The 23,701-nt window shown below is 32.8% G+C and overlaps 2 protein-coding genes across 2 annotated transcripts; one reads left to right on the forward strand and one right to left on the reverse strand.

Moving 5' to 3' along the window:
* The first annotated feature begins 14,362 nt into the window (after positions 1 to 14,362).
* LOC107962365 (probable LRR receptor-like serine/threonine-protein kinase IRK) lies at positions 14,363 to 18,183 on the forward strand. The gene is made up of 2 exons (XM_041096136.1): positions 14,363 to 16,229; positions 16,517 to 18,183. Exons 1-2 carry the CDS (start codon positions 14,725 to 14,727, stop codon positions 17,961 to 17,963), a joined length of 2,952 nt encoding a protein of 983 aa, XP_040952070.1. The 5' UTR covers positions 14,363 to 14,724; the 3' UTR covers positions 17,964 to 18,183.
* A 795-nt stretch (positions 18,184 to 18,978) lies between these two features.
* LOC107962366 (taxadiene 5-alpha hydroxylase) lies at positions 18,979 to 23,107 on the reverse strand. The gene is made up of 4 exons (XM_016898713.2): positions 22,472 to 23,107; positions 20,635 to 21,103; positions 19,967 to 20,157; positions 18,979 to 19,468 (listed from the first exon to the last, which is right to left on the reverse strand). The coding sequence occupies exons 1-4, from the start codon at positions 22,991 to 22,993 to the stop codon at positions 19,166 to 19,168; spliced, it is 1,485 nt and encodes a 494-aa protein (XP_016754202.2). The 5' UTR covers positions 22,994 to 23,107; the 3' UTR covers positions 18,979 to 19,165.
* Between the last annotated feature and the right edge of the window lie 594 nt (positions 23,108 to 23,701).

Consider the following 23,701-nt stretch of genomic DNA (forward strand, 5'->3'; position numbering starts at 1 on the left):
GAGTGTATGTTCAAAGTGGAATGCATTAATACAAGTCGTGCTAACAATACTAAGAGATTAATTACAGTCTAGTTCCCTTTTTTAATCAACTAAAAAAGCATAAATACAATCTAATAAATAAATAAATAAAAACCAAAGTAATCTGGACAAAGAAACTTGGACTGTTGGAGATAAACCATCCAAGTTTGTCTTGATCAAGGGATTTGGTAACATCGATCCAATCCAACTTTTAAGATATATTTCTTCGAATGGAGTGATCTTATCACTCCATTGATGTGATTGAATATATTTAGCCTAAAGGTTTTATTTCAAAAATTATGAATTTTTAAATATGACACAGTGATACTAGAAGTGATTACTCCCATTGGCACATAAACTATCACTTCAAAAACTTACACCAATTATTCTCTCTCAGCACAATTCTCTTAATCCATCATACTTAATTTAGGATATAATTAAGCGGATTAACCATCTAACTAAGACTATAAGAAAATGTGCAATAATGCAAATTTATTCAGTGATTTTAAAAATTCAAAAGTCCCTGATTACAAACTTTCAATAGGAAAAAAGAAAGAGTATAACAAAAAAAAACTTCCAAGCATGTACTTCCTCTTTTTGATAAAAAAAATTGTCAAATCATTAGTCCATTGGGAGAGCAAACAAGTCATTTTGCATGACATTCTCTCGATCCTTGATCTTTTGTATCACCTCGATCTTAGCTCGAAGTTGTACAATGATGTAATTGTGTGAATCAATAAAGGGAGAGAGGTCATCAACCATTCTTGTTCTGAAACTAGCAAGGAGAGACGCAGTGCCAATAGCATGGGGCACTTCTGAAGTCCATTGAATTGGTTTATTGTAATTCCCTAAATTTTTTTTTGAAAGTGTTAAAAAAATTTTAAGTAATTTGATTTGGTGGTTAAGTATTTTAGTTATGTGTTTAAGATGCTGTGTTTAAATCTTTTTCGTTAAATTTTTATTATTTTTGTTCTAACCTTTGACTTTGAATATATAGTTTATCTATTGTTTTTGTTCAACTATTAATAAAAATGAGTTTACTGATTCAGTGATGAGACTTTAGCTTAGTTAGAGGTATGTGCAAAGTAAAATTATTTTTGATTTGTCTTTGTCTATGTCACCCATATGGTAAGAATTTATTTGAATATTTTTTTTAAAAGAATTTGAAAATTATTTCCCCCAAAAATCTCCCACTCAACTGTCCCACTCTCCCACTCTTTCTCTTGTCATCCCCTTCTTCCCATTTTTCTCTCGATCTTTTGATTTCCTCCAATTTCTTTCATTACTTTTCTTTTTCCTCCTTTTGTTTTACTATACTCTCATTCCTTTTTTTCCGGTTACCATATTGTACGTTTGTGACTCTTCTTGTTGCCTTTTCATTGTTTGAGTGTCGATCTCAGGATTTTGTGTCAGTTGTGAGTGCTCAGAAGTGTTCAGTATTATGGTCACATTTGTGCGTATGTATGCGAATGGGAGGTTGTGATCAATGTTGGCCATTTAGTATGTTTTCGTATCGGGTTTAATTATTTTGTGTTTCTGACTAGGTCAAAATTCTTGTTTTTGAATTGTCAAATCATGTCAAGTAATTAATTTGACTTAGTGGCTAAGTGTTAGTTATTGTGCTTAAGGGCCTGCATTTAAATCCCTTTATTTGAATTTTTATTAATTTTTGTTCCAACCTCTCACTTTGAATATCTAGCTTATCTATTATTTTTGCTCAATTATTAACCAAAATGAGTTTGTTGGTTTAGTGATAAAGTTTTATTTTACCTAGAGGCCCTGTGTTTGGATCTTGTGCATGCAAAGCTAAATTATTTTTTATTTGCCTCTATCTGTGTTGCTTGGGAAATTTGATAGGATTTAGATAAACAGAGATTTTATTTTTTTATTTTTAAAAAAAAGGAAAAAATATCCCTAAGATTTCTCCTTTCAATCGTCCTACTTCCCTCAATTTATTTGCCTCTATTTGTTGTGACGTTTTTGTCACTATTCTTCTAGCAATATTGTTATTGTGTCAAGTTTTTGAACAAAGAATTGTGTTTTTCATTTCAGTGTAGGTCAGTATGTGTATTTTTCGATGGTAAGATTAATTTTGTTTCGTGTGAATGTTAGGAGATTTTAATTGTTCTTAAACATTCGATGTTGATCGTTCTTTTATGGGTTCTTTTAGCGGTGGATCTTGTAACAATTACTCCGTCGACAAGTTGATTGTTGTTGGTATCATTCCTTTTTGCGGGTAAGTGGCCGAACACCTTCGATAGAGGTTGTTAAATGTAGAATTGTTAGTGGTTGAGTGCCTAAGCATACTTTGATCACATATCCTAGTCGAATAAGGGTTTAATGCGTGTTTGGTTCTAGTGCGACTGTTGGTTTAATCAACTGAGTTGTTGTTGTTTTAGGTTTTAGAGTCGCTACGGTTGTGTGGGCATCGTGAAACAATAATGTGTGTAACGATATTCTCAAAAATTAGTGAACGAAGCAAAGCTGAAAAACTCACTGTCAACTCCACGCGGGCATGTGGGCTCATATTCAGTGAAATTTAGTTGGGGCCGTGTTTGAAGTGCATTCAGAGGTTAGCTACTTCATAAGGTTTGTTATATAATACATATGATTCCGATATATGAAATAAGTGGTACTGATATTGTATGTGTAACATCTAAAAGTGTGTCTGTAGTATAAATTCTGCATTTGATCTGCAAATCTAAGTATTTTGTTAGCATGTTTCTGATATATTAAAGCATGGTTCATCTGTGAGCATTTGAGTATGTATTATGTTTCAACACGTGCATTGGGGTGAGATAATTATGTGACAGGAAGTGTTGCTAGTTTAATGATCTGTCCTATCTGGTGGTTTAACCACAAATCTATTCTAGTGGCTTGACCACTCTTATTTGATTCTAGCGAATTACCACATTATTTCTGACAGCCTTGACTGCACATTTCTATACAGTGACATATGATCACTTATTTGGCGTGTAGGGTTGGATAGGTACTAATTACCCTAAATGATGTGTAGGGATGGACGAAAATGGTGTGTAGCGGATTGGGGTAGAATTTATATCTGATATGTGAAATATGATGCATCGCATGATATGCCATGCCATCTATAATACCCTAAAATTTCTAATTTTGTTATTGTGAAAATATGACATAAATATTTGTCTACTTTAGTGGTTTAATGTTTTGAGTGTGTATATGAGGTCCCAAGTTCAAGCCTTGAATTGGGCAAATTTTGGTATTTTTATGAATAAAGCCTTATCTCTGGTCAGTAGGCTTATAGTTAAAGGTTGGTAAAAACATATTAAAATGGGTTTGTTGGTTTGGTGGCTAAAGTGTGTGTTGGCGGGTGGGAGGTTTGGTGTTCAAGTCCCTATGTAAGCAAGGGAATTATTTTTGTTGCTTGGTCATGTGGCGTGGTGGAGTCCTAGTCAAATTAAAATTTCAAGTAGTGGAGTTGTTGTGGGAGGTTAGGGAGAGATGAGTTACCAGATTTTTAGGCATTATCTTTTTGTTTAGTTTTTTTTTCCAAATTTCGGACTCTTTTCCCCCTTTTTGACGTTTTCTCTCTTCTCCCCCACTCTCAATTTTCGGTTTTCCTCTTTTTTCTAAATAATAAATCCTTGCTGCTGAATTTCCTTTGAATTCCCCTTCCGTTTTCATTGTCTTTCTTCATCTTTTCCCATTTGTGCAAGTTTGTAATTGTGTTGTAAGGTAAGTTTTCGTTTTATTAAACTCGAATGTTACTCTGGATAAGGGATTAAGGGGTGTTTTGTTGACTGTTTAGGAGTCGATCGTGAGGCTGGAATTAACATTCGTCGATTTGACTCGAAGTGGTGATCGTTTGGTAAACGTATAGGGTATGCATTTTCTTGTGTTGTTTAGGCGAGTGGTTTTAGCTTTGGATTCGTTCTTAACTTTGTTGAACTCTTCGTTAATGAGGAATGGTTATTTTTTTACAGCAGGGAATCGTTTCGATTGCTATCTCCCTCGTGTTGAGTAGTGGTGGAATTGTGCGAAGTTAGAAGGTTTTTGGTGATCTCGGGATTGCGTAAGCAGCGAAAACGATACAGGTGTGTACCCGAAATGCAGAAAATGAGATTCGACGAAAAGCCGAAATTGCTTGCTGTTGAGAAATAAGAGAAAATGATGCGAAAAAATTGTAGAGAAAGGAAATAAGGGTGTTATAAACTTGGAAATCAACATTTTGCACTAAAATGGTTTTGGACAGCAGCAGTGATCTAACTTTGAAAAATCATAAAAAAAATAGTGGAAATTGAGTTACAGGTTGAATAAAATATGAAATTAAATTTTATTGAGTCTAGTTTTTCATGGAAGAAACGGTGTAAGCAATAGAATTGTAAATTATGAGATATAATAAAATTTGTAAGATAAGGTCAGAATGATTTTGGGTTCCCTTATTCTAACTTTGGAAAATCATCAAAAATTGTAAAAAGAATAATTAGGGCTTAAATTTATACTTTTAAATCCTTAATGAGTCTATTTTCAAGAGAAACAAACGGAAATGTCATCCAAATTTCGTACCAAGAGATAAATAATTTTTAGTAAGGAAAGGTTGTAGCTGTCAAACAGCAGAATAGGGATAAATTTGAAGATTTTACTATACTTATTTGATACGCTATAAATTCTAAAAATTTTATGGTAGAAAGGTATTTGAGTCTAGTTTCAAAAACATCAAGCAGATCTTAATTTGGAATTCTGCAACTCAAGATATAAATAATTTAGTGACAATGACTCAAGTAGACAGCTCTAAATGATCATATAAGTAAATAGTGAAAACATATATGAATATTTAGCTAGCATGAGTTACATTAAAAATGGATCACATGGCCAAGGCCAATTTGAGCCGAGTGGGCCACACGGGCAGACACTGGCATGTGGGCCCATTTTTACTGAAATGATTCTAAGGTTGCATGGGTCACCCAAGTTGACTGTGAACCTACTGTAAGGTCGGTAAGCGCTACTTAGACCCCTAAATGTGTGAAATTGACTGAATGATATTTGTACTAAGCATGTTAATATCTTAACTGAATATATGTACTGAAATCGCATAATAGCATATCATTCATGGTATGTTGCATTGCATTGGGTTGGGGGTTGTTATTCGGAGGAATTGTACTGAAAGGCTTTAAGCCTAATTTACTGGCAGCTCAGCTGCCAACTACTATTTTGTGCCGCATTCAGTACTACTTGGAGTGTAAGGATGGGTGGGTTGATTATATCCCCACATGGAGTGTAGGGTTGAACGGAGATGGTGTGTAGAGGCTGGTTGGGTAGGATTTTGCTATTGCATAGCTGCTGTTACTGATACTGTGATGGGCTAAGGCCCTATTGCATTTTTGACACTATACTGAGATGGGCTAAGGCCCAAACTGTCACTGATACTGAAAAGGGCTTAGGCCCAAGACTGTTCAACTGTGCACTGTGAATACTGATTGTTTGTTTATTTCTGCGAGATTACACATTGAGTTTATGTAAACTCACCCTTTTTGTTTAATGTGCACTGGTAAACCCCAGACTTAGACGGTTTGGTGCGACGGAGAAACCACAGTAATTTTTGGACTTCATGGTTTTCAATTTACGATTTATGATTTGATTATTATTGATTATTTGGGTTGTAATTTAAGGACCCTCTGGGACTTTGGTTTTAAATTTTGATTATTTATTTATTTTACTTTATGGATTTATACCTGCTGGTCGTAAGAAATTCGGTTATCAAAAAGTTAAAGTATTTTCTAAACGCATGATCACTTAGACTGTTTTATTAAAGCTTCCTCAACGAGGGATGTTTCAAAACAAATGTTTTAAATGAATAAAGACGACTTCCTAAGTTCTAACAAAGGTTTACTAAAGATAATAACATGGAATGTTTTCATCGTAACAACGGGGTTTCAAAAACACTATCGTATGACATTGCCAGATACGGCCATAACGTCTAGGTTGAGTTTGGGGTGTTTTACCATCAGTATCTGGTTTGCCTATTATGTTGCATTTCATAAAATTGCCATGCCATATGTGTCTGTTCAGTTATGGAATTTGTTTGACTATCTGAACTCTATTATTTGCATGAGGCCTGAGTTGCACACTAAGCTTTGTTGGCTCACTCTATATTTTTATCTTCTCAGGTAATCAACAAACTTTGGACTGGGCAGCATGCGGGTGCTCGGATTGGATTCTTAGTTAATAAAATGAGTTGGTTTATGTTTTTAAATTTAACTCTAGACTAAATATTTTGGACTTTATTTTCGGTTTTTATTGGGTTTTCTACTGGATTATGCTTTTAATAAATTGCAAAATTATTCAGTTTCACCTTTTGAAATTGCGTTTTACAAATTATCAACCCTAAAACTTCCACTGTGAAATTAAGTAACAAATTAACTATTTTCTGCTAAGTAAGTAAGACCTATGCGTATATTCTTGAAATTTGCAAGAGATTTGTTAAAATTAACATTTTTTCGAAAAACACATTTTTCTAGTTTAAAATATAGAATTTAAAACAAGTTTATGTACTTCCTCAAGATTTAGCCATAACGTCTAGGCCAGGTTTGGGCTGTTACAGGGTTAGAGTGTAATGGTACTTGAAGGTAACAATGCTTACATTCTAAGGTTTAATTCAAGTTTTAGAATTGAGTTGATGAAAATTTATAATTAGCTAATAACATTAGCAATTAACTGTCGTCAAATCAACTCTAAAACTCGAATTAAATCACATATATTGTATTGTATTTAACAAATTTAACTCAAATTAAACAAATTCACAATTAACGAAATCCTAAACAAAATCAAATATAATAATATTAACAATGAACTTTCATCAAATCAACTCCAAAACTCGAATTAAACATTAAAAAGTTAACACGTTACTTTAGGTACCAAAATATATATAAAACTTTTGTCAAATATAAATACCTAATTGGACTAAAAAAATTAACACAAATACCACTGTTAAACTCAAATATCAAATTATTTATTCCATGATAGATGATGGAAGATATAAAATGTAAAAGGATATAAGTATATGTGCAAATATCAAATAATAAATTGCTTTGTTTTCTTTTGAAATTATAAATATGTTAAGTGCACCTAATACATGTTTTTAAATATAATAGCAGTTGAGACATATGTTTCAACTTTAACTAGCTTATAATATTAGATATGACCAAGAGAGGGATATGTAGGTGAAATTTCCATGTTACAAAATATTTTTTTTTATTTCGGTTGAGTATTAGTTTGACTAGCAACAGTATTATTATTAGTGTAAGAGGATGTGGATTTGAGTGCGCACTTCAGCGCATTATCCCCTATTTAAGAATTGGAAGAGGCTTAAACATGGTATCAAAAAAGAGCAGATATGATAAAAATTTATAATGAGATTAATATTAAAAAAATAAATAAATCTTTTGTTTTTGCATGTCAAGTATTTTTTGAATTTCATATCTAAAATTGGAACAAGAATTTTCTTAAATAAACATAAAATGGGTTGTTTAATTATAATCAACTTGAATATCTAATTCCTTTGATTCAACTCGATAAAAGTCTCCAACATGAAACGAATCAACAAAAATATTTTTAATGTAATTTTCTTTACAAATCAAATATCTTTAAATACGAAGACTAGATCAAATTATTATTTTTTAAACATCTTTACTTGACTTGAAATTTTCATGATTTGACTTCATTAAAGTGCTATTAAAAAACTTTAAGATGTCAATTTTAGTTAAAAAAAATATCAATAAATTAAATTAAATTACATTAATAGCTGAAATTGCATTTGGCTTATGTAATTGTCACTAATAATAATAATCAAAAGATGTTAACCAAATAATACATCATATTAATTTTTTTTCACAATTTGACATACCTAATTTTTCATTTTGGTATTGAAAATTTTTTATCCTTTTATTTGGGCCCTTTGAATTTGATTTGTTACCTATTTTGATCTCGGCGTTAAAAAATAAAAAAAAGATGACCAATGAGAACGTGCAACGTCAACTATACTAATGATGTTGTATGTTAATCAATGATGTGGAATGGTGATTGAAGATGTGGTGAGTTAACCAAGTTGATTGACATCAATTATTCGTTGACCACTAAAAAAATATTAAAAATTATTTTAAAAATGTAAAAACTTATAAATATTATAAATTTTGTAATGCTATAAATATTTTATTATTAAGCGAATGTTCATCGACATCAAGATAAGTTTGATTTACTTTAAGACTTTAATATTCATTAAAAGTATCGTTTTATTTCATTTATACCCTTATGTCTATAAATATAGAATTTGAAGAAACACAGTAAACATCCCTATTAATAAGATAAATAAATTATCTTTTGCACTCTTATTTCTTATTCTTTTTTTTCTCTCTTTTATTTCATAACATGTAAAAAATATTTTTTTCTCAATATTAAAAATTATAAGATTTATTTAAAAATATTAAAAATTTGTAAAATTTATGAATCTATAAAAAAAATCTATAAACTATAATATATATATATAAAAGCATGAGTTTAGAGGAACTTTTGAACTGACGAAAATACTTTTTATTATTAATTATACTACTAAATTGACATTAGAATAAGATTTATTAGTATTATTATGTTAAAATAATAAAATTAATATTAATTAATATGATAGTTTATTAATGTGAAATTAATTAATTTATTCATATCTTTTAAAAGTTTTACTTAAAAAACAACATAATATATGTTGAAATTATTTTTTGAATAAAATTCGCTTTTATTATTAAAAAAACAAGAGCCTCCACCAATATTTTGTTTAGGTGTGATCGAACAGTTATAAAATCACCTTTTAAAAAGAAAATTTTGCAAATTATTTTAAAAAGATAATTATTTGGCCTACACCTTGAAAATAAGTAAAAAAAAAAAAGAGAAAAAGAAAAAGCTTGAATTCAGGATTCAGTTACATGTGAAGAAGATATTAGCATCCTCACAACGTCCAAAAATTGATACTGTAATACCCGATTTTGGCCCGGGTCTAAAAGGCCCAAACTAGGGCTGTGCATAATTCGGTGAACCCGATTTTTTTCGATTAACCGACCGAGTTTGGTTAATCGGTCGGTTAACCGAAAAAATTCGGTCGGGAGTCGGTTAATTTTTTTGATTTTTTCGGTTAACGGTTAAATCGGTTTGAAATCGGTCGGTTAACCGAAAAAAATCGGGTAAACCGAATTTTTCAGGGTAGGGCCTAAACTCGGTCAAATTAAACCCGGCCCAATTTTTTCTCAAGCTCAACACCGAATTTTTTGGGTAATTTTCAGGTAATTCAGGTAATTTTTGGGTAATTCGGTTAATTCGGTTAATCGGGTAATTCGGGTAATTTTTAACCAAAAACAAAAAAACACATAATTTTCGGTTAATTCAGTTAACCGACCTTATTAACCGAAAATATTTCGGTTCGGTTAATTTTTTTTAAAATTTGGTTCGGTTAACGGTTAAAATTTTTGAAAAGTCGGTTAATTCGGTTATAGCAATTTCGGGTCGGTTAACCGAATGAACCCCCTAGCCCAAACTACAACAGGCCTATATGGCCCAAACCCGAAATACAGAGGCCCAAAATACCAACCCAGTGGCCCAAAACAATGTCAAAAACCCTTAGGGTTTCTGGGGTAAACTTTTGCGCCGCATCCAAGCCCCCGCGTGAGCCGCACGCCTTCACCTGCAAGAAATAAACAAAAAGAAGGAAACAAAATCAAAGATCAAGAAGATATCAAACATGATTTGTTTCTTTATTTTTTTATTATTACTATGGCTATAAAAAGGCCATTAATATATTGTAAAAGAGATTTTTTTTTTGGAAATCAATAAAAAAACGAGTATTTTCACAATATCAAGTAGAGAAAAACAAAATAGAGATTAAAGGTAGTGATTTGTTTTCTTTTCCTTCAATTCGATTTATTTATTTGTTATACGGAAAGTAAAAAAGAAAGACAAGGAAAATACCTGGATACGCCTTTAAATCTGCGCGAAAAGAGCCAAAAAGCCTCTTTGGGGTGCTGCTCCGACCACCTTTCCCGGTGGGATCGTGGCAGAGGCACAGCAGCATAGAAGCTAGGGCCGAAACCCTAGCAGAGGAATATCAAGTTTTTCTTTTTTTGCTACAAATGATTTTTTTGGGAAAAATTGATTTAAATAGCGGTACTAAACAGTACCGTTTTGGGAGAGGTCCGAAATGTTAAAAACGACGTCGTTTAAGCATAGACTGGCCCGAAACCAACTCGACCCGGCCTAGGATTCGCGTGTTTTTATGCGGAGGGGTAAATTGCGTTTTTAGCCCCTCCGCCTTTTAATGTTCATTCAATTGGGTTTTTCTTTATTTTTAAATTTATCCATTTAATTTATTTTCGTTTTCAATTTAGTCCTATTTGAATGACGCCGTTTTAGAGGGGAAGGGATAATTTTCTTTCCAGCCCCTCTGCATTATTGGCGTGTTCAATAGGGTCCTTTCGACTTCATTTATTTGCGGATTTAGGCCCAGAATTTATGTCAAAGCTCGATTTAGTCTTTTATTATTTATTATTTATTTTTATTAAATTTGATTTTATTGTTATTAAGTATTATTGTTATTATATATTCATTTATGTATATTTTAATATTCTTACATATATTTTTTTATAACGCTAAAATATATACATACCTACCTATATTTTTAATATATATATATTTTTATAATTATGCATATATACCTATGTGCATACATTTTAATAATATTTATACTTATACATTTGTATTATTTTTCCTTAAAAAAACATACACGTATGTATATGCATATTTTTTTTAAAAAATTAATTAATTTTGATAATTTAGATGTTATTTAATCATTTTTAATATATTTTATATGTACATGTATACATATTTATTTATTTTGTTTCTAATGAATATTCTATTATATTTATATACATATATATCTATGTTTTTTTTTATTTTCGAAAATGTTTAATTACCTACTTATATTTTTAACACATATTTTCTAATTTATGTATATATGTATATATTTATATTTTTTTCTTTGTTTTCATAAATGCACTATGTATTTTATATATATAAGTTTTTATAACCCAAAATTTTATGTGTATGTCTTTTATTCTTCATGATTTCAATATATATATTTTGTATCTTTTTCTTTATATTTTTTTCTTTATTTCTTTCATTTGTTTATTAATTTGTGTTTTCATTTATTTATTTTTTGCTCATTTATTTGATACTTTGCATGTCATTGATTTTTTTTCTTATGTATATTAGTTTCGTTTATTTATTTGTTTATATTATTTCTATGTCATTGTTGTATTTATTATTGTTGTATTTGTTATTGCGACATTTATACATACAATATAACATTACAACATCTTTTACTCGAATTTAGAAATAGAAATTTTTCAAAATAGAGATAATACTCGTATTTAGGATTTTCAAGAAAATTGAGCCCTAATGTATTGGGTTCCAATTTTCTTAGTAAAATTTAACAATCGAGAATTGCTCTTTAATCAAACAAAATAAAGCTTATCATCAGGAATTCAATATATTGTGTCCTAACGTATTGGATGTGAAGCGCTGATTTCTCGAGATAAAGATTTTTCTAAAAAATAATAAAGGAAATATTCAATGCTTAAAATTTTGAGAAATTGTACCCTAATGTATTGGGCCGCGATTTCTTTATAAATCTTAAACAAATGAATATTCTTTTAAATTTTATTACACAAGTATTTTGGACAAACTCACTTTTGGAGAAGTAGAATGTCGTGCCCTAACGCATTGGGTGTGACATTTTCTTTTTCCGAAATGAGAAAAGTCTAAATAAGTAACGTATTTTTAAAGTTTCTATTAAGGATCATATTTTTTTAACTCTCGACATTAAGACACTAATTAATCAACTAGGTACAAATTTTTTGGCGTAACGAGGGTGCTAATCCTTCCTTGTACGTAACTGACTTCCGGATCCGTTTTTCTAAAACTCGTAGACCAAAGTCGTTTTTAGGTGATCCAATCACACCTCAATAAAAGATTGGTGGTGACTCCCAATTTTTTATTTTTTTAAATCGACAACTAAATTTTTATTTTATTTTTTCAAAAATAAAAATGGTTTCGACAGATATGTTGTTTTTAAATTTCGAAAATTATATGTTTGAATTTAGTATTTAATTATGATTCCATAAATGCGGAAGTTTAACACAAATGAAATCATTTATGAAAACGTGTTATCATCGAAAAATCGATGGAATTGCGCTTCCTTTGTGTAGTGGTAAGTGCCCACTCTCCTTTCGCACCAAACAAACCCACATAATTTGCATTATTTATTGTTGGCAATCTTTTAGAACAAAATTCTTGAATTATAGTTCTTGTTGATAGCTTGAACATGTTATACCCCATCTTTGAAAATTGATCCAATTTATCTACAATAAATTTAAAAAATAAGAAGCTAACAAATTTTAGTGGGAGAGAGTATTGTATATATTGTTTTGGCAGCATTTTAATAGGGAAGACTGATTCTAATTGATGATTATATATTGAAGAGACTTGTATAGGTTGTGTACTAAGAGCTTTTAACACTTATCTGTTCATTAAGGAATTTGTACTTGTGAAGTGCATTGAGAGTGTAAAGTAGTGTTCTACTTAAGGCCTATTTGGATTGATAGTGCGTTTACCTGCGGTTAGTATAAAAACAACGATGGCGATGAAATTAGATAATGTAGCGATACTGTAGCATGAAACAAAAAGAAAGCTAAGCACACCATACTGGAGGTAAACGCCAATCCAAAGATGCCATTAATTTACAACATAAGTTTTTAGAGGGAACTTAGAGGAGAGTGATCTAGATCTTTAGATGCAAAAGTGAGATTGTTAAACCGGTGTGTGTTAACACTTATACCACTTGTTGTACAAGGTTGAAAGGTATTGGATTATCTCTTTAGACAAGACTTCGTAATTATAAAAAAACTGAATTGCGTAAACAACTTGTTTGTATTCTTTTTTATTTATCACAGTTACACTCCTAATGCTCATTGCTCGTATCAATGCTTGTTCAATTAAATCCCTCGAAACAATATTGATTCCAATATTTAAACTTAATCTAAATTTTTGAGAAAAAAACTCGATTTAACTTAAAATTTAATCAATATAATCAATAAATTAAACCGGTAGGTTTTTTAAAAATATTTATTTAGTTTATACCATATTGGTACTTAAATAACTTAAAAAACAAGAAAGTACACACTGAAATTATACCCAAAAATTCCTTCTAACTAAACTCACCAAGAATATGGCAACGGCAACAAAAAAACAGAACATGCATCATAACATAACATAGCATTGTTTTTTTTAATTCTTCTGGTCCCTTATACTTTTTAACATTTGAAATCTGATCTATCTACTTTTAATCCAATGAATTTAGCCTCTATACTCTTTTGGATTTAATAATCAAAGCCCAATAGATAATACGGTCGAAGAAGTTCATCTAAAATGGATTATGCGACTTTTTTAAAATTTAAAAAAAAATTTACACATATGACAAATATTACATCGTGGAAGACCGAAACAAGCAAATAAAAAATATTAAATATGAGGTTGTAAAGCTTCCAATTCTAAATTCGGGGTTGTAAGGTTCTTCGATCATGTTTCGCTAGAAGCAAAGCGAAAAGTCGATATTTTGTTTTTGATTACATGAATTTAAGTTGACCATAAAATAATAATAGAGTAATTATGTTTTTAAAGTCCCTATACTTTGTCAAAAATTAAGATTTAGTCTTCGCACTTTAAAATTTAAAAATTAAATCTTCCTTTTTTATTTAAAATCTCTATTCAGTCATTAAAATCATAAATATTTTCTATCAAAATTTATCAGTTTGAAACTTTATTAAGCTATCTTTATATTGACAGAAAATAAATATGATAAGTTAACAAATTTTGATAGAAACTATTAACAACGACAATTGTGGAACTAAATTTTTTAAATTAAAGAAGTAAGAGGATTGAATTTTAACTTTTTAAAATATAAAGACTAAATCACATGTTGTGTACAAATATAGGGACTAAAAAGATATTTTTTTGGCTTTGGTTTTGGAATACATGCATGTCGTTTTCCATGAATTAAAAAACAACGAAAATGTTGGGTCAATTCCAAGAATCACGTTTTCCCGACATTTAATTTCAAAACCCAATAAAAATTAAATTAAAATTATAAAAATTAAAATCCCTCACTGACTATGACTACGTGTCTGCCACGTAGTTATTATCAACCTATTATATTTCGCCACGTGTCATAATCTCTCCCTTCATTAAATTCCCCCACCAATCTATCTGACCCTTTCCCGTTATTTAATTAAAAGAAAAAACAACACAAGCTGACAATAACAGACCATTTCCAGTCTTCACTTCCCTCTCTCTACTTCACTTCCCGGCGGCGACTCTCACAGGAACCCTACAGGCGGTGGTTCTCTTACCAATGGGGTTTTCTTAAAAATGCTGATATTTCAAAGAAACTAAACATTTCCTCTCTTGTTTTCTAGGTTCCAAATTCTTAGCTTTTTAGCTTATTATTTTTTTTAAAGTTCATTTCTTTGTTTTTTTTCTTTTTTGAAGTTTCAACCCCATAGTTATGGCTTCTCCAGCTTTTGTTTGAAGCTTAGTAGGAAAAAGAAAAAGATAATGGATTTTTTGTAATGCTGAAGAGCAATGGACATGGACATGAAGATGAAGATGAAATCTCTTTTAACTTTTGTTTTGTTTTGGCTTGTTCTTTTAGCTGTTATTGCTTCATTCCCAGTGAGATCTTTAACTTTAAGCCCTTCTTTAAATGATGATGTTTTGGGGTTAATAGTTTTCAAAGCAGACATTCAAGATCCAACTCAAAAGCTTTCATCTTGGAATGAAGACGATGACACTCCTTGTAACTGGAAAGGAATTAAGTGTAACCCTAGGTCAAACCGGGTCACTGAGCTCAACCTTGACGGGTTCTCTCTTTCGGGTCGGATCGGACGTGGCCTTTTGCAGCTCGAGTTCTTAAGGAAGCTTTCTTTAGCCAACAACAACCTCAGTGGAACCATAAGTCCCAACATGGTAAAGCTTGAAAGTCTCATAGCCATTGACTTGAGTGAGAATTCTCTTGCAGGTTCCATCCCTGATGATTTTTTTAAACAATGTGGGTCTTTGAGGTACATTTCTTTAGCAAATAATCAGTTTTCAGGTAAGATTCCAGGGAGTTTAGGTTCTTGTGCTACACTTGCTGCTATTAACTTGTCCATGAACCGGTTTTCAGGGTTATTACCTGTTGGGATTTGGGGTTTAAGTGGTTTAAGGACATTGGATTTGTCTTGTAACATGTTGGAAGGTGAAATTCCTGAAGGGGTTCATGCTTTGAACAATTTGAGGTCCATTAATTTGAGTAACAACAGGTTCACTGGTCAAGTTCCTGCTGAAATTGGAAGCTGTTTGTTGTTAAGATCAATTGATTTCAGCATGAATTTGTTCTCTGGGTCAGTTCCTAAGACAATGCTAGAGCTTAGCTTGTGTACTTATCTGAATTTAAGTGTGAATTCATTTGTTGGTGAGGTTCCTGAATGGATCGGTGAAATGGGAAGTCTCCAAACTTTGGATTTGTCAGTGAATAAATTTTCTGGTCAGGTTCCTGATTCTATAGGAAAACTTAAGTTCTTGAAGGTGTTGAATTTCTCTTCTAATAGCTTAAATGGTAGCTTACCTGCATCAATGGAAAACAATATGAACCTTCTGGCATTGGATATTAGCCAGAACTTGTTGACCGGTGATCTTCCTGGATGGATTTTTAAATCCGGTCCGAACCAAGTCTTGTTTTCGGAGCAAAAAGTTGGTGCAAATGTGGATAACCCCATTTCAGCTTCATTAGGAGCCTACCTTCAAAGAATTCAAGTCCTGGATTTATCTCAGAATTCATTTTCCGGGGAATTAACATTCGATATCGGGGCTTTAAGCAGCTTGAAGTTGTTGAATCTGTCTAAAAACTCTTTCATTGGACCTGTTCCAGGAACTGTTGCAGAGTTGAAGGCCTTGGAAGTTCTTGATTTGAGTCAAAATCAACTTAATGGAAGCATTCCTATGGAAATTGGAGGAGCTTACTCCCTTAAGGATCTTAGGCTCAAAGCAAATTTCATAGAGGGAAAAATTCCTTCATCAATTGAGAACTGCACTTTGCTAAGGACTTTGTAAGTTTCTCTTTGAGTATGATTAGCTCATTTTGTGGTTCATTATATTCATATAAGCTTTTGATAGGTGAATTTTAATCTATTTGTTCAAAGGTTGTATGAGTTTTTGGACTATTTGTCATTGAAAAAGTTACTTTAAAACTGAAACCTTTTATTTTCTATGGATTATCTGTTGCATTTGTGTTGATGCTTGATGTTGGAAACATGGTTAAAGCTTTTTCAGCAAGGTATCTTGAAATTACGATGTATTAAGTGTTGGATTTTCTTTTGTTGTTGAATTTTTGTAGGATCATATCACAAAACAACCTGAGTGGTCCGATCCCTGCCAAAATTGGAAAACTGAGCAACCTAGAATACGTGGACTTGTCTTTCAACGACCTTGCGGGAAGGTTGCCGAAGCAGTTAGCCAATCTTCCCCGTCTCTTATCATTCAACATTTCCCACAACAATTTACAAGGAGAACTGCCTGCTGGTGGATTTTTCAACACCATATCGCCTACGGCTGTTTTCGGCAATCCCTTACTTTGCGGCTCCTCGGTTAACAAATCTTGCCCTGCAGTTCTCCCGAAACCGATTGTACTAAATCCTAACACCACTTCTGATTCCATTCCTGACGACTTACCTCCGAATGTCGGTCGTAAAAGGATAGTTCTTAGTATATCTGCCCTTATTGCTATTGGTGCAGCTGCTTTCATTGTTGTTGGAGTCATTGCCGTCACTGTTCTTAATCTCCGTGTCAAGTCATCAACATCCCACTCTGCAGCGCCCATTGCTTTTTCTGCTGGGGACGAGTTTAGCCGTAGCCCTACTACCGATGCCAACTCTGGGAAACTTGTCATGTTTTCTGGTGAACCTGACTTTAGCACAGGAGCACATGCTATGCTCAACAAGGACTGTGAGCTCGGGCGTGGTGGGTTCGGAGCAGTGTACCGAACAGTTTTGCAAGATGGACACGCGGTGGCAATCAAGAAGCTCACTGTCTCAAGTCTTGTGAAGTCACAAGAAGAATTCGAAAGGGAAGTCAAGAAACTAGGGAAAATACGGCACTATAATCTTGTGGCGCTCGAGGGCTATTACTGGACTCCATCGCTGCAACTTCTCATTTCTGAATTTGTATCCGGTGGAAGTCTACACAAACATCTTCATGAAGGACCGAGTGGAAATTACCTTTCTTGGCACGACAGGTTCCGTATCATTCTAGGGACAGCGAAAGGCGTGGCTCACTTGCACGAATCAAACATTATTCACTACAATATAAAGTCGAGCAACATCCTCATCGATGGTTCAGGTGAACCTAAAGTGGCAGATTTTGGCCTAGCAAGGTTGTTGCCTATGCTAGACCGCTACATTTTAAGCAGCAAAATTCAAAGTGCACTTGGCTACATGGCACCCGAGTTTGCCTGCCGAACCGTGAAAATAACCGAGAAATGCGATGTGTATGGATTTGGTGTTTTGGTTATGGAAGTGGTTACTGGGAAGAGACCTGTTGAGTACATGGAAGACGATGTCGTCATCCTTTGCGACATGGTACGAGGAGCATTGGAAGAAGGCAGGGTGGAAGAATGTGTTGACGAAAGGCTGCAAGGCAATTTCCCAGTAGAGGAAGCGATTCCTGTAATGAAACTAGGCTTAATCTGCACGTCACAAGTACCATCAAATCGGCCAGATATGTCCGAGGTAGTTAATATATTGGAATTGATCAGATGCCCCTCAGAAAGCCAAGATTCGGGATGAGTTTTAACTTGTTCCTTAAGAAACTGAGATTTATTAAGGGGTTATCTGGCGAAGAAGAATCCGGTTTTTGTTCCCTTTCGTTTTTGTTTTACGGTTTACATTCGTGATTCCTTCTGTATGTTATAGTTCAGTTTGCCGGATTCCTCTTCACCGGTTTCCATTTCCAGGGACCCCTTAGGTTATTGTTACTAATCTGCAGTATTTTGCAATTTTTTGTTCATTGGAATTGTCCCCTCGCTTACAATCCACTGATAGCATTAGTTTATGGACCTATGGTAGAATGTCCATAACCATTACCATGTGCAGGCATTGATTTTATAAAAGCAAAAAGAGTAAATGTGACTAGGCACAGGTCAGTCAACCACAAAGTTCTATCTATTCTTACGAAAAAAAATGTTGTTTGCCCCAAGATATTGGAATTTTCATAATAACTTATGCACATGGAACTCTCTAAGTCCCTCTACTTTTCTCTCTCGTTTTGTACTCTCGAGAAGGAGCTTTCTCATCGATACTGGCTATCTCTTTGGCCAAGGGCAGCACCATCAAGAGCTCTTCCACTCTTGTACAATCTTTGTTAATCGTTTGGTTGGTAATCTTTACCGGCTCTCTTATATTTCAACCTTTCCGTTAGAGAAAGCCCTTTTGATTTCTCCTTCGGCAACCTCTAATTCGGCCTCTCTCACGTAGGTGCCTTATTGTTCCAGCCAACCGCCGCCTGTTCCTCTGTGCTCCACCCTCCTCACTGCTTCTCCGCTTAAGTCACCGGTCTGCTTGGATTTTCAGTAGTAGATTCTATATGCGGCATTTTTAGTCTTTACCAGCCACCAACCTTCTTACCATCTTCTGCTCATGGTCCGTACCGCGAAGTTTAATTTTATGCTTAATGGGGATCTCTCGCCCCCACATATTTTCTTATTTAGCCAGTGTATTTATTTAGTAACGAGATTCGAGTCACACAATCTTTAACATGAGATTTTTGTCTTGTTCAGATTGTACTCTTTTTATGGAAATGAAATGAAAGTTTTTTCATATATTTGAAGGATAAAACATTTATTCATGTTTAAATATGTATTAGATATCGATATTAAATAGATTACAGATTGCTACCATTAAAAACTCTTATTGAAAAAACAATAAATAATCAAACTATAGTGATTTTTATCTGTTAATCATAAAAAATCTTAGGCTATCATTTTCATACATCAGTTTTTGGGGTAAAGCTTGATAGGAAGTCCCATGGCAGGATATGGCATTGGTTCCCGAATTATAGGTTCATCAGAGATCATTTCAGTCCAACTATACTTTGTTACAAGATGATGTATTATCAGCAACGTTTCGACTCTAGCGAATTCGATCCCGGCACAAACCCGAGGCCCTGCTCCAAACGGTACGTAAGTATACGGAGGGAACGCTTTCGACGAGGTCTCGAATCTCGATGGATCAAACTTCTCCGGATCTTTGAATATGTTGTTGTCCATGTGAGTCCCCGGAGCCACCCAAAATATCTTTACCAAAACAATAAGTTAGGACTAAAGTGATTGTAACCCAAGAATAAGGGAAGGGGTTGCAAATGCGGAGATTCGAAATCTGGTTTTAGTTTAAATCAACGTAAGGTAAAGTATCATGAAAACTTTTGTTCTAGGAGATAGATTGTATTTTACCGCCTCTGCTAAAAAACGGATAAATTAATCCTAGTACTTAGATCAAAGAGCAAATTAGTTCCTTTTTTTTAAAAAAATTCATCCCTTTGTACGGTTAAAACTAACGTGGCTGATAGACTAACTTGACAATGACACATGACATATCATGTATATCTCCTACTTACGCATAGCGGCATAGGGATCAATTTTTAACAGTAAAAATAGATAAAATTTTTAATAAAAAACCAATTTACTCTTTAATCTAACATGCATAACTAATTTGCTATTTTTTAATATAAAAATCGAAATACAATTTGATTTCTATATGATTCTTTTTATGTCAATGAATGTATATATATATACCTGCCATCCTTTGGGAATGTGATAGCCATCAAAAGCGATGTCTTTGGTGACTAGCCTGAAACTGCCTAGCATTGGGGGATTGACCCTCATGAGTTCTTGAGCTACTCTCCATGTATATTTGATCATTTGTATTTCACTCCATGTTAGCTTTCCACCATTTTCTTTCATGGCTTTCAGTACTTCATTTTGCTCTATACAATAACAATATCGTGTCGAAGACAATGTTCAATGATTAGGGATAACAATCGAGCAAGATAGAAATTTTTTTTCTTTTTGCTTGTCCAAGCTTTCCACCCGATCGTGAAAATAAGAAAAAAATTAATTTGAAGGTGATTTAAAAATTTTATATTAAATAACCGAGATAAAATTATAAATTTTAGGTTTAAGAAAGCTTAATTTAGATTGTTAAAATTTTTTAAAAAATTAGATTGTCCTGAACGGCTTAAAACTATTAAAAAATTAAACACTGAGACAAAAAAAAGGGGCGGTTGAACTAGTTTTATAATTTTTTTTTATTTACTTATTGTTGGACAGACAATCAAATCACTTGAACATGAAACTGATGATCTGATCAGTTCGATTGTCGATTCGATTGTTAAAACATTAAGTTAAGCTATGTGAGTTTAATCTAAACCAGAAAAATAAAAGTAAAATCTTCAAATACATACCTTCAATCACCTTGCTAGAAACCTCTGGATCCCTAGAAAGATGTCTCACAAAAAGGGTAAGCAAAATGGCAGTTGTATCATGGCTAGCCATAATCAACGATAGGAAAACATCAATAATTTCATCTTCCAACAAAGGTTGTCCATTTTCATCCCTCAAAGCAAGGAGACAAGATACGATGTTGTCATCTTCAGTGTCCACATTGCCTTCATCTTCTTGTTTTTTTCTTGTACTGACTATTGTTGAAAGCTTTTGGCAAAGCCTTTGACGTGCTTGTATGGCTGTATGAAACACAGTGCCCGGGAAATGTAATGGGATCGCCCATACTCCTTTGACGGTGAGTGTAAAGTCTTTTAATAGTTCGTCTTTTAAGTTACCGTCGGGTAATCCGAACAGTATGCTGCATGTGATGTTGAATGTTATTTTCTTCATTAGTGGCACGATTTTTATTGAATCCTTGCCTTGAAGTTCCTGTTTATTACAAAGATTGAATTGGGTTAATTTTTTTTATACAATATTAGGCGTAGAGGATGGAGTAACACGATTTGAACTCGTGTTAAACGGGTCATTGAGAAGAGTTTCAATTACCTCTTCATACAAGTTCTTTTTTTGTCACCAAATTATAGAAAGTTACAAAATGATGATTCAATCAATTGACTTTTTTGGTCACCAGCCGACTAATCTAAAAAATAGAAACACTTAAAAATCAAAGATAGTTAGGTGACCATAAAAAATAAATCGAATAGTTGAGTGACAATTTTGTAACTTTTCATAGTTGGATGACTTAAAAAATTACTAATAGTTGGGTGACTTTTTTGTAACTTTTAACAATTTGATGACAAAAAAAAAACCATAGTTGAGTGACTACTAATGTAATTTACCTTTAACTTAATCATAAAAGATCGAAAACCTGAACTGTTCAATCTAGAACAAAAAAATATTCAAACCAAAAATAACTCCAACTCAGAATAACTTGAACAATTGACTTAAAATGACATCATTGACAAACTAGAATGACTCGATCCCAAAATGGTTCGAACTTGAATTAATACAAACCCGAAATAAATCCAAACCCAAAATGAAACCAAAATTTTAAAACTCAAATCAACTCTTGCCAGATTAATCTGATCTAAAACCAAGCTAGTTTGAATCATACCTTAAATAAGAGAGAACACTCTATCGATTAAGTTGGTTACTCTAAACCCTAAACTAAGGGTGTAGTCAAAAATTTTATAAGGAAATCGAAATTTTGGAATCAAAATAAAAATTTACTATTTTATTAACTAGAATTTATCAAAAATTAAAAGCTTAATTTTTCTAAGACTCTAACCTACCTTAAGGATATTGGGGAGCTAAAATAAAGTTTTAAAAATTTAGGAGCAAGATGTAAAAAAATGTTTAAAAGGAACTTTAATTGAATATTTTAAAGCTACAATAAGCTAGAATTACTATTTTACCCCTTAACTAAAGGGGCCAAAGCCACTCCCTGTTCCCCTAGCTACGCCTCTATACCTTTGTTGGTATCGCTTCTACCTTAAACCCAATGAAAATAAAGTATATATACATTAAATGTCAATTAAATCGATCAGTTCAATTATAAAAATTAATAGCACAGATCAACTTCATTTTAACTATTTGCAACACAAACTTAACTTCAATTCAATAAAAAATATACACTAAATGTCAATAAAATCGACCGGTTCAATTATGAAAATTAATAGCGTAAACCAAACCAACCTCACTTTAACCACTTGCAACACAAACTCAACTTCCATAACCCATATGATCGAACCGGTTCAACAAAAGATCATTGGTTCGAACCGACTTGGTTCACCCTACCTTGAATAACTGTTGCCGGACCAGCGAATCCATTTTGGAAGCAAACCGTTGAATACTTTCCGGTTTCAAAAAGTTAACAATCGCACCCCTGATAAGCTTATGTCTAAACCCCGACATCTCAAAAAGGCTGTTCTTCCCAAGCACCTTAACCACCGATGTCGGTTGATTAAACGAGACACCATCAGCACCACCACTGAACACGAACCGGTTCCCCACTTGACCCGTCATGATCACCATTTTCGAACCCAAGATCGAGGTTTTAAACACCGGTCCATACTTCTTAACCCGGTTCAGAATCCATTCTTGGGTCGTATCTTGCTTTTGTGACTTCACAAAGCTGATGGAGTCCCCAATGAATGGGTAACCTAATGAACCGGGTGGAAGCTTCTTGCCTGAAAGTGGTGAGAGTAATATGAATTTGAAGCAAATGAAAACAGCAAATGAAGCTCCTAAGATTATGGATAGCAACTGTGGGTTTAAGGTAGAAAATGGGTTTGTAATGGAAGTGAGGATGCTGTCCATTTTCGGGGTTTGAGTAGGGGTTTTAAAGATCAGACATAACCATTTTATAGAGACAAAACACAGTTTTGTAATAATGTCTTCATCAGATATCAGTTTGAAACCGTGTTTTTAGCTAGAAATTCTTTTTGTCTACACTATACTTCGGGCACCCACTTTTTCTTGGAATAGTAGTTACCAATGAAGTTGATTTAAATAAATCACTAAAATTTTATTTAAAAAACATAAAATATTTAAAAATTAATAAAAATCAATATCGATAAATTAGACATTCTCAAATCAAATATAGGAGAAATTATTTTATAGACTCTTCTCACTTTTCACCACATCTTTCGTACTCCCTTTTCAATTATTTAATGACATTTTAACAAAATTTTCATGTCATTGACGCATAATTTTATTAATTTTTTTACTCTGAACCCTAACTCGAATCCTAAACTTAAACCTTGAATCTAAACCTCAAACCCCCAAAACTTTAGGTTTAAGGTTTAGGTTTTAAGCCCGAGGTTCGAGTTCAAAATTCAAGATCGAAGTTCAGGATCATGGTTCGAGATTCAATGTTTTGAGTTTAGGGTTTAGAATAAAAAAAATTACTAAAATTATGTTTCAATAATATAAAAAAATTATTAAAATCTCATTAAATAATTTATGTACTAAAAAAATCTATAAAATAATTTTTCCATGATGAGGATATGCTACCAAGTCATCTGC

Source organism: Gossypium hirsutum, chromosome D06 (assembly GCF_007990345.1).
Source record: "Gossypium hirsutum isolate 1008001.06 chromosome D06, Gossypium_hirsutum_v2.1, whole genome shotgun sequence".
In the NCBI taxonomy this organism is placed as follows: domain Eukaryota; kingdom Viridiplantae; phylum Streptophyta; class Magnoliopsida; order Malvales; family Malvaceae; genus Gossypium; species Gossypium hirsutum.

Coding starts and splice junctions, on each gene's coding strand:
- LOC107962366 (XM_016898713.2), bottom strand. CDS start 22,993: ATGGACAGCATCCTCACTTCCATTACAAACCCATTTTCTACCTTAAAC. Junction 20,158..20,634: donor TTCTAGCAAGGTGATTGAAG/GTATGTATTTGA, acceptor GTTATTGTATAG/AGCAAAATGAAGTACTGAAA. Junction 19,469..19,966: donor ACATTCCCAAAGGATGGCAG/GTATATATATAT, acceptor GTTTTGGTAAAG/ATATTTTGGGTGGCTCCGGG.
- LOC107962365 (XM_041096136.1), top strand. CDS start 14,725: ATGGACATGGACATGAAGATGAAGATGAAATCTCTTTTAACTTTTGTT. Junction 16,230..16,516: donor TGCACTTTGCTAAGGACTTT/GTAAGTTTCTCT, acceptor GAATTTTTGTAG/GATCATATCACAAAACAACC.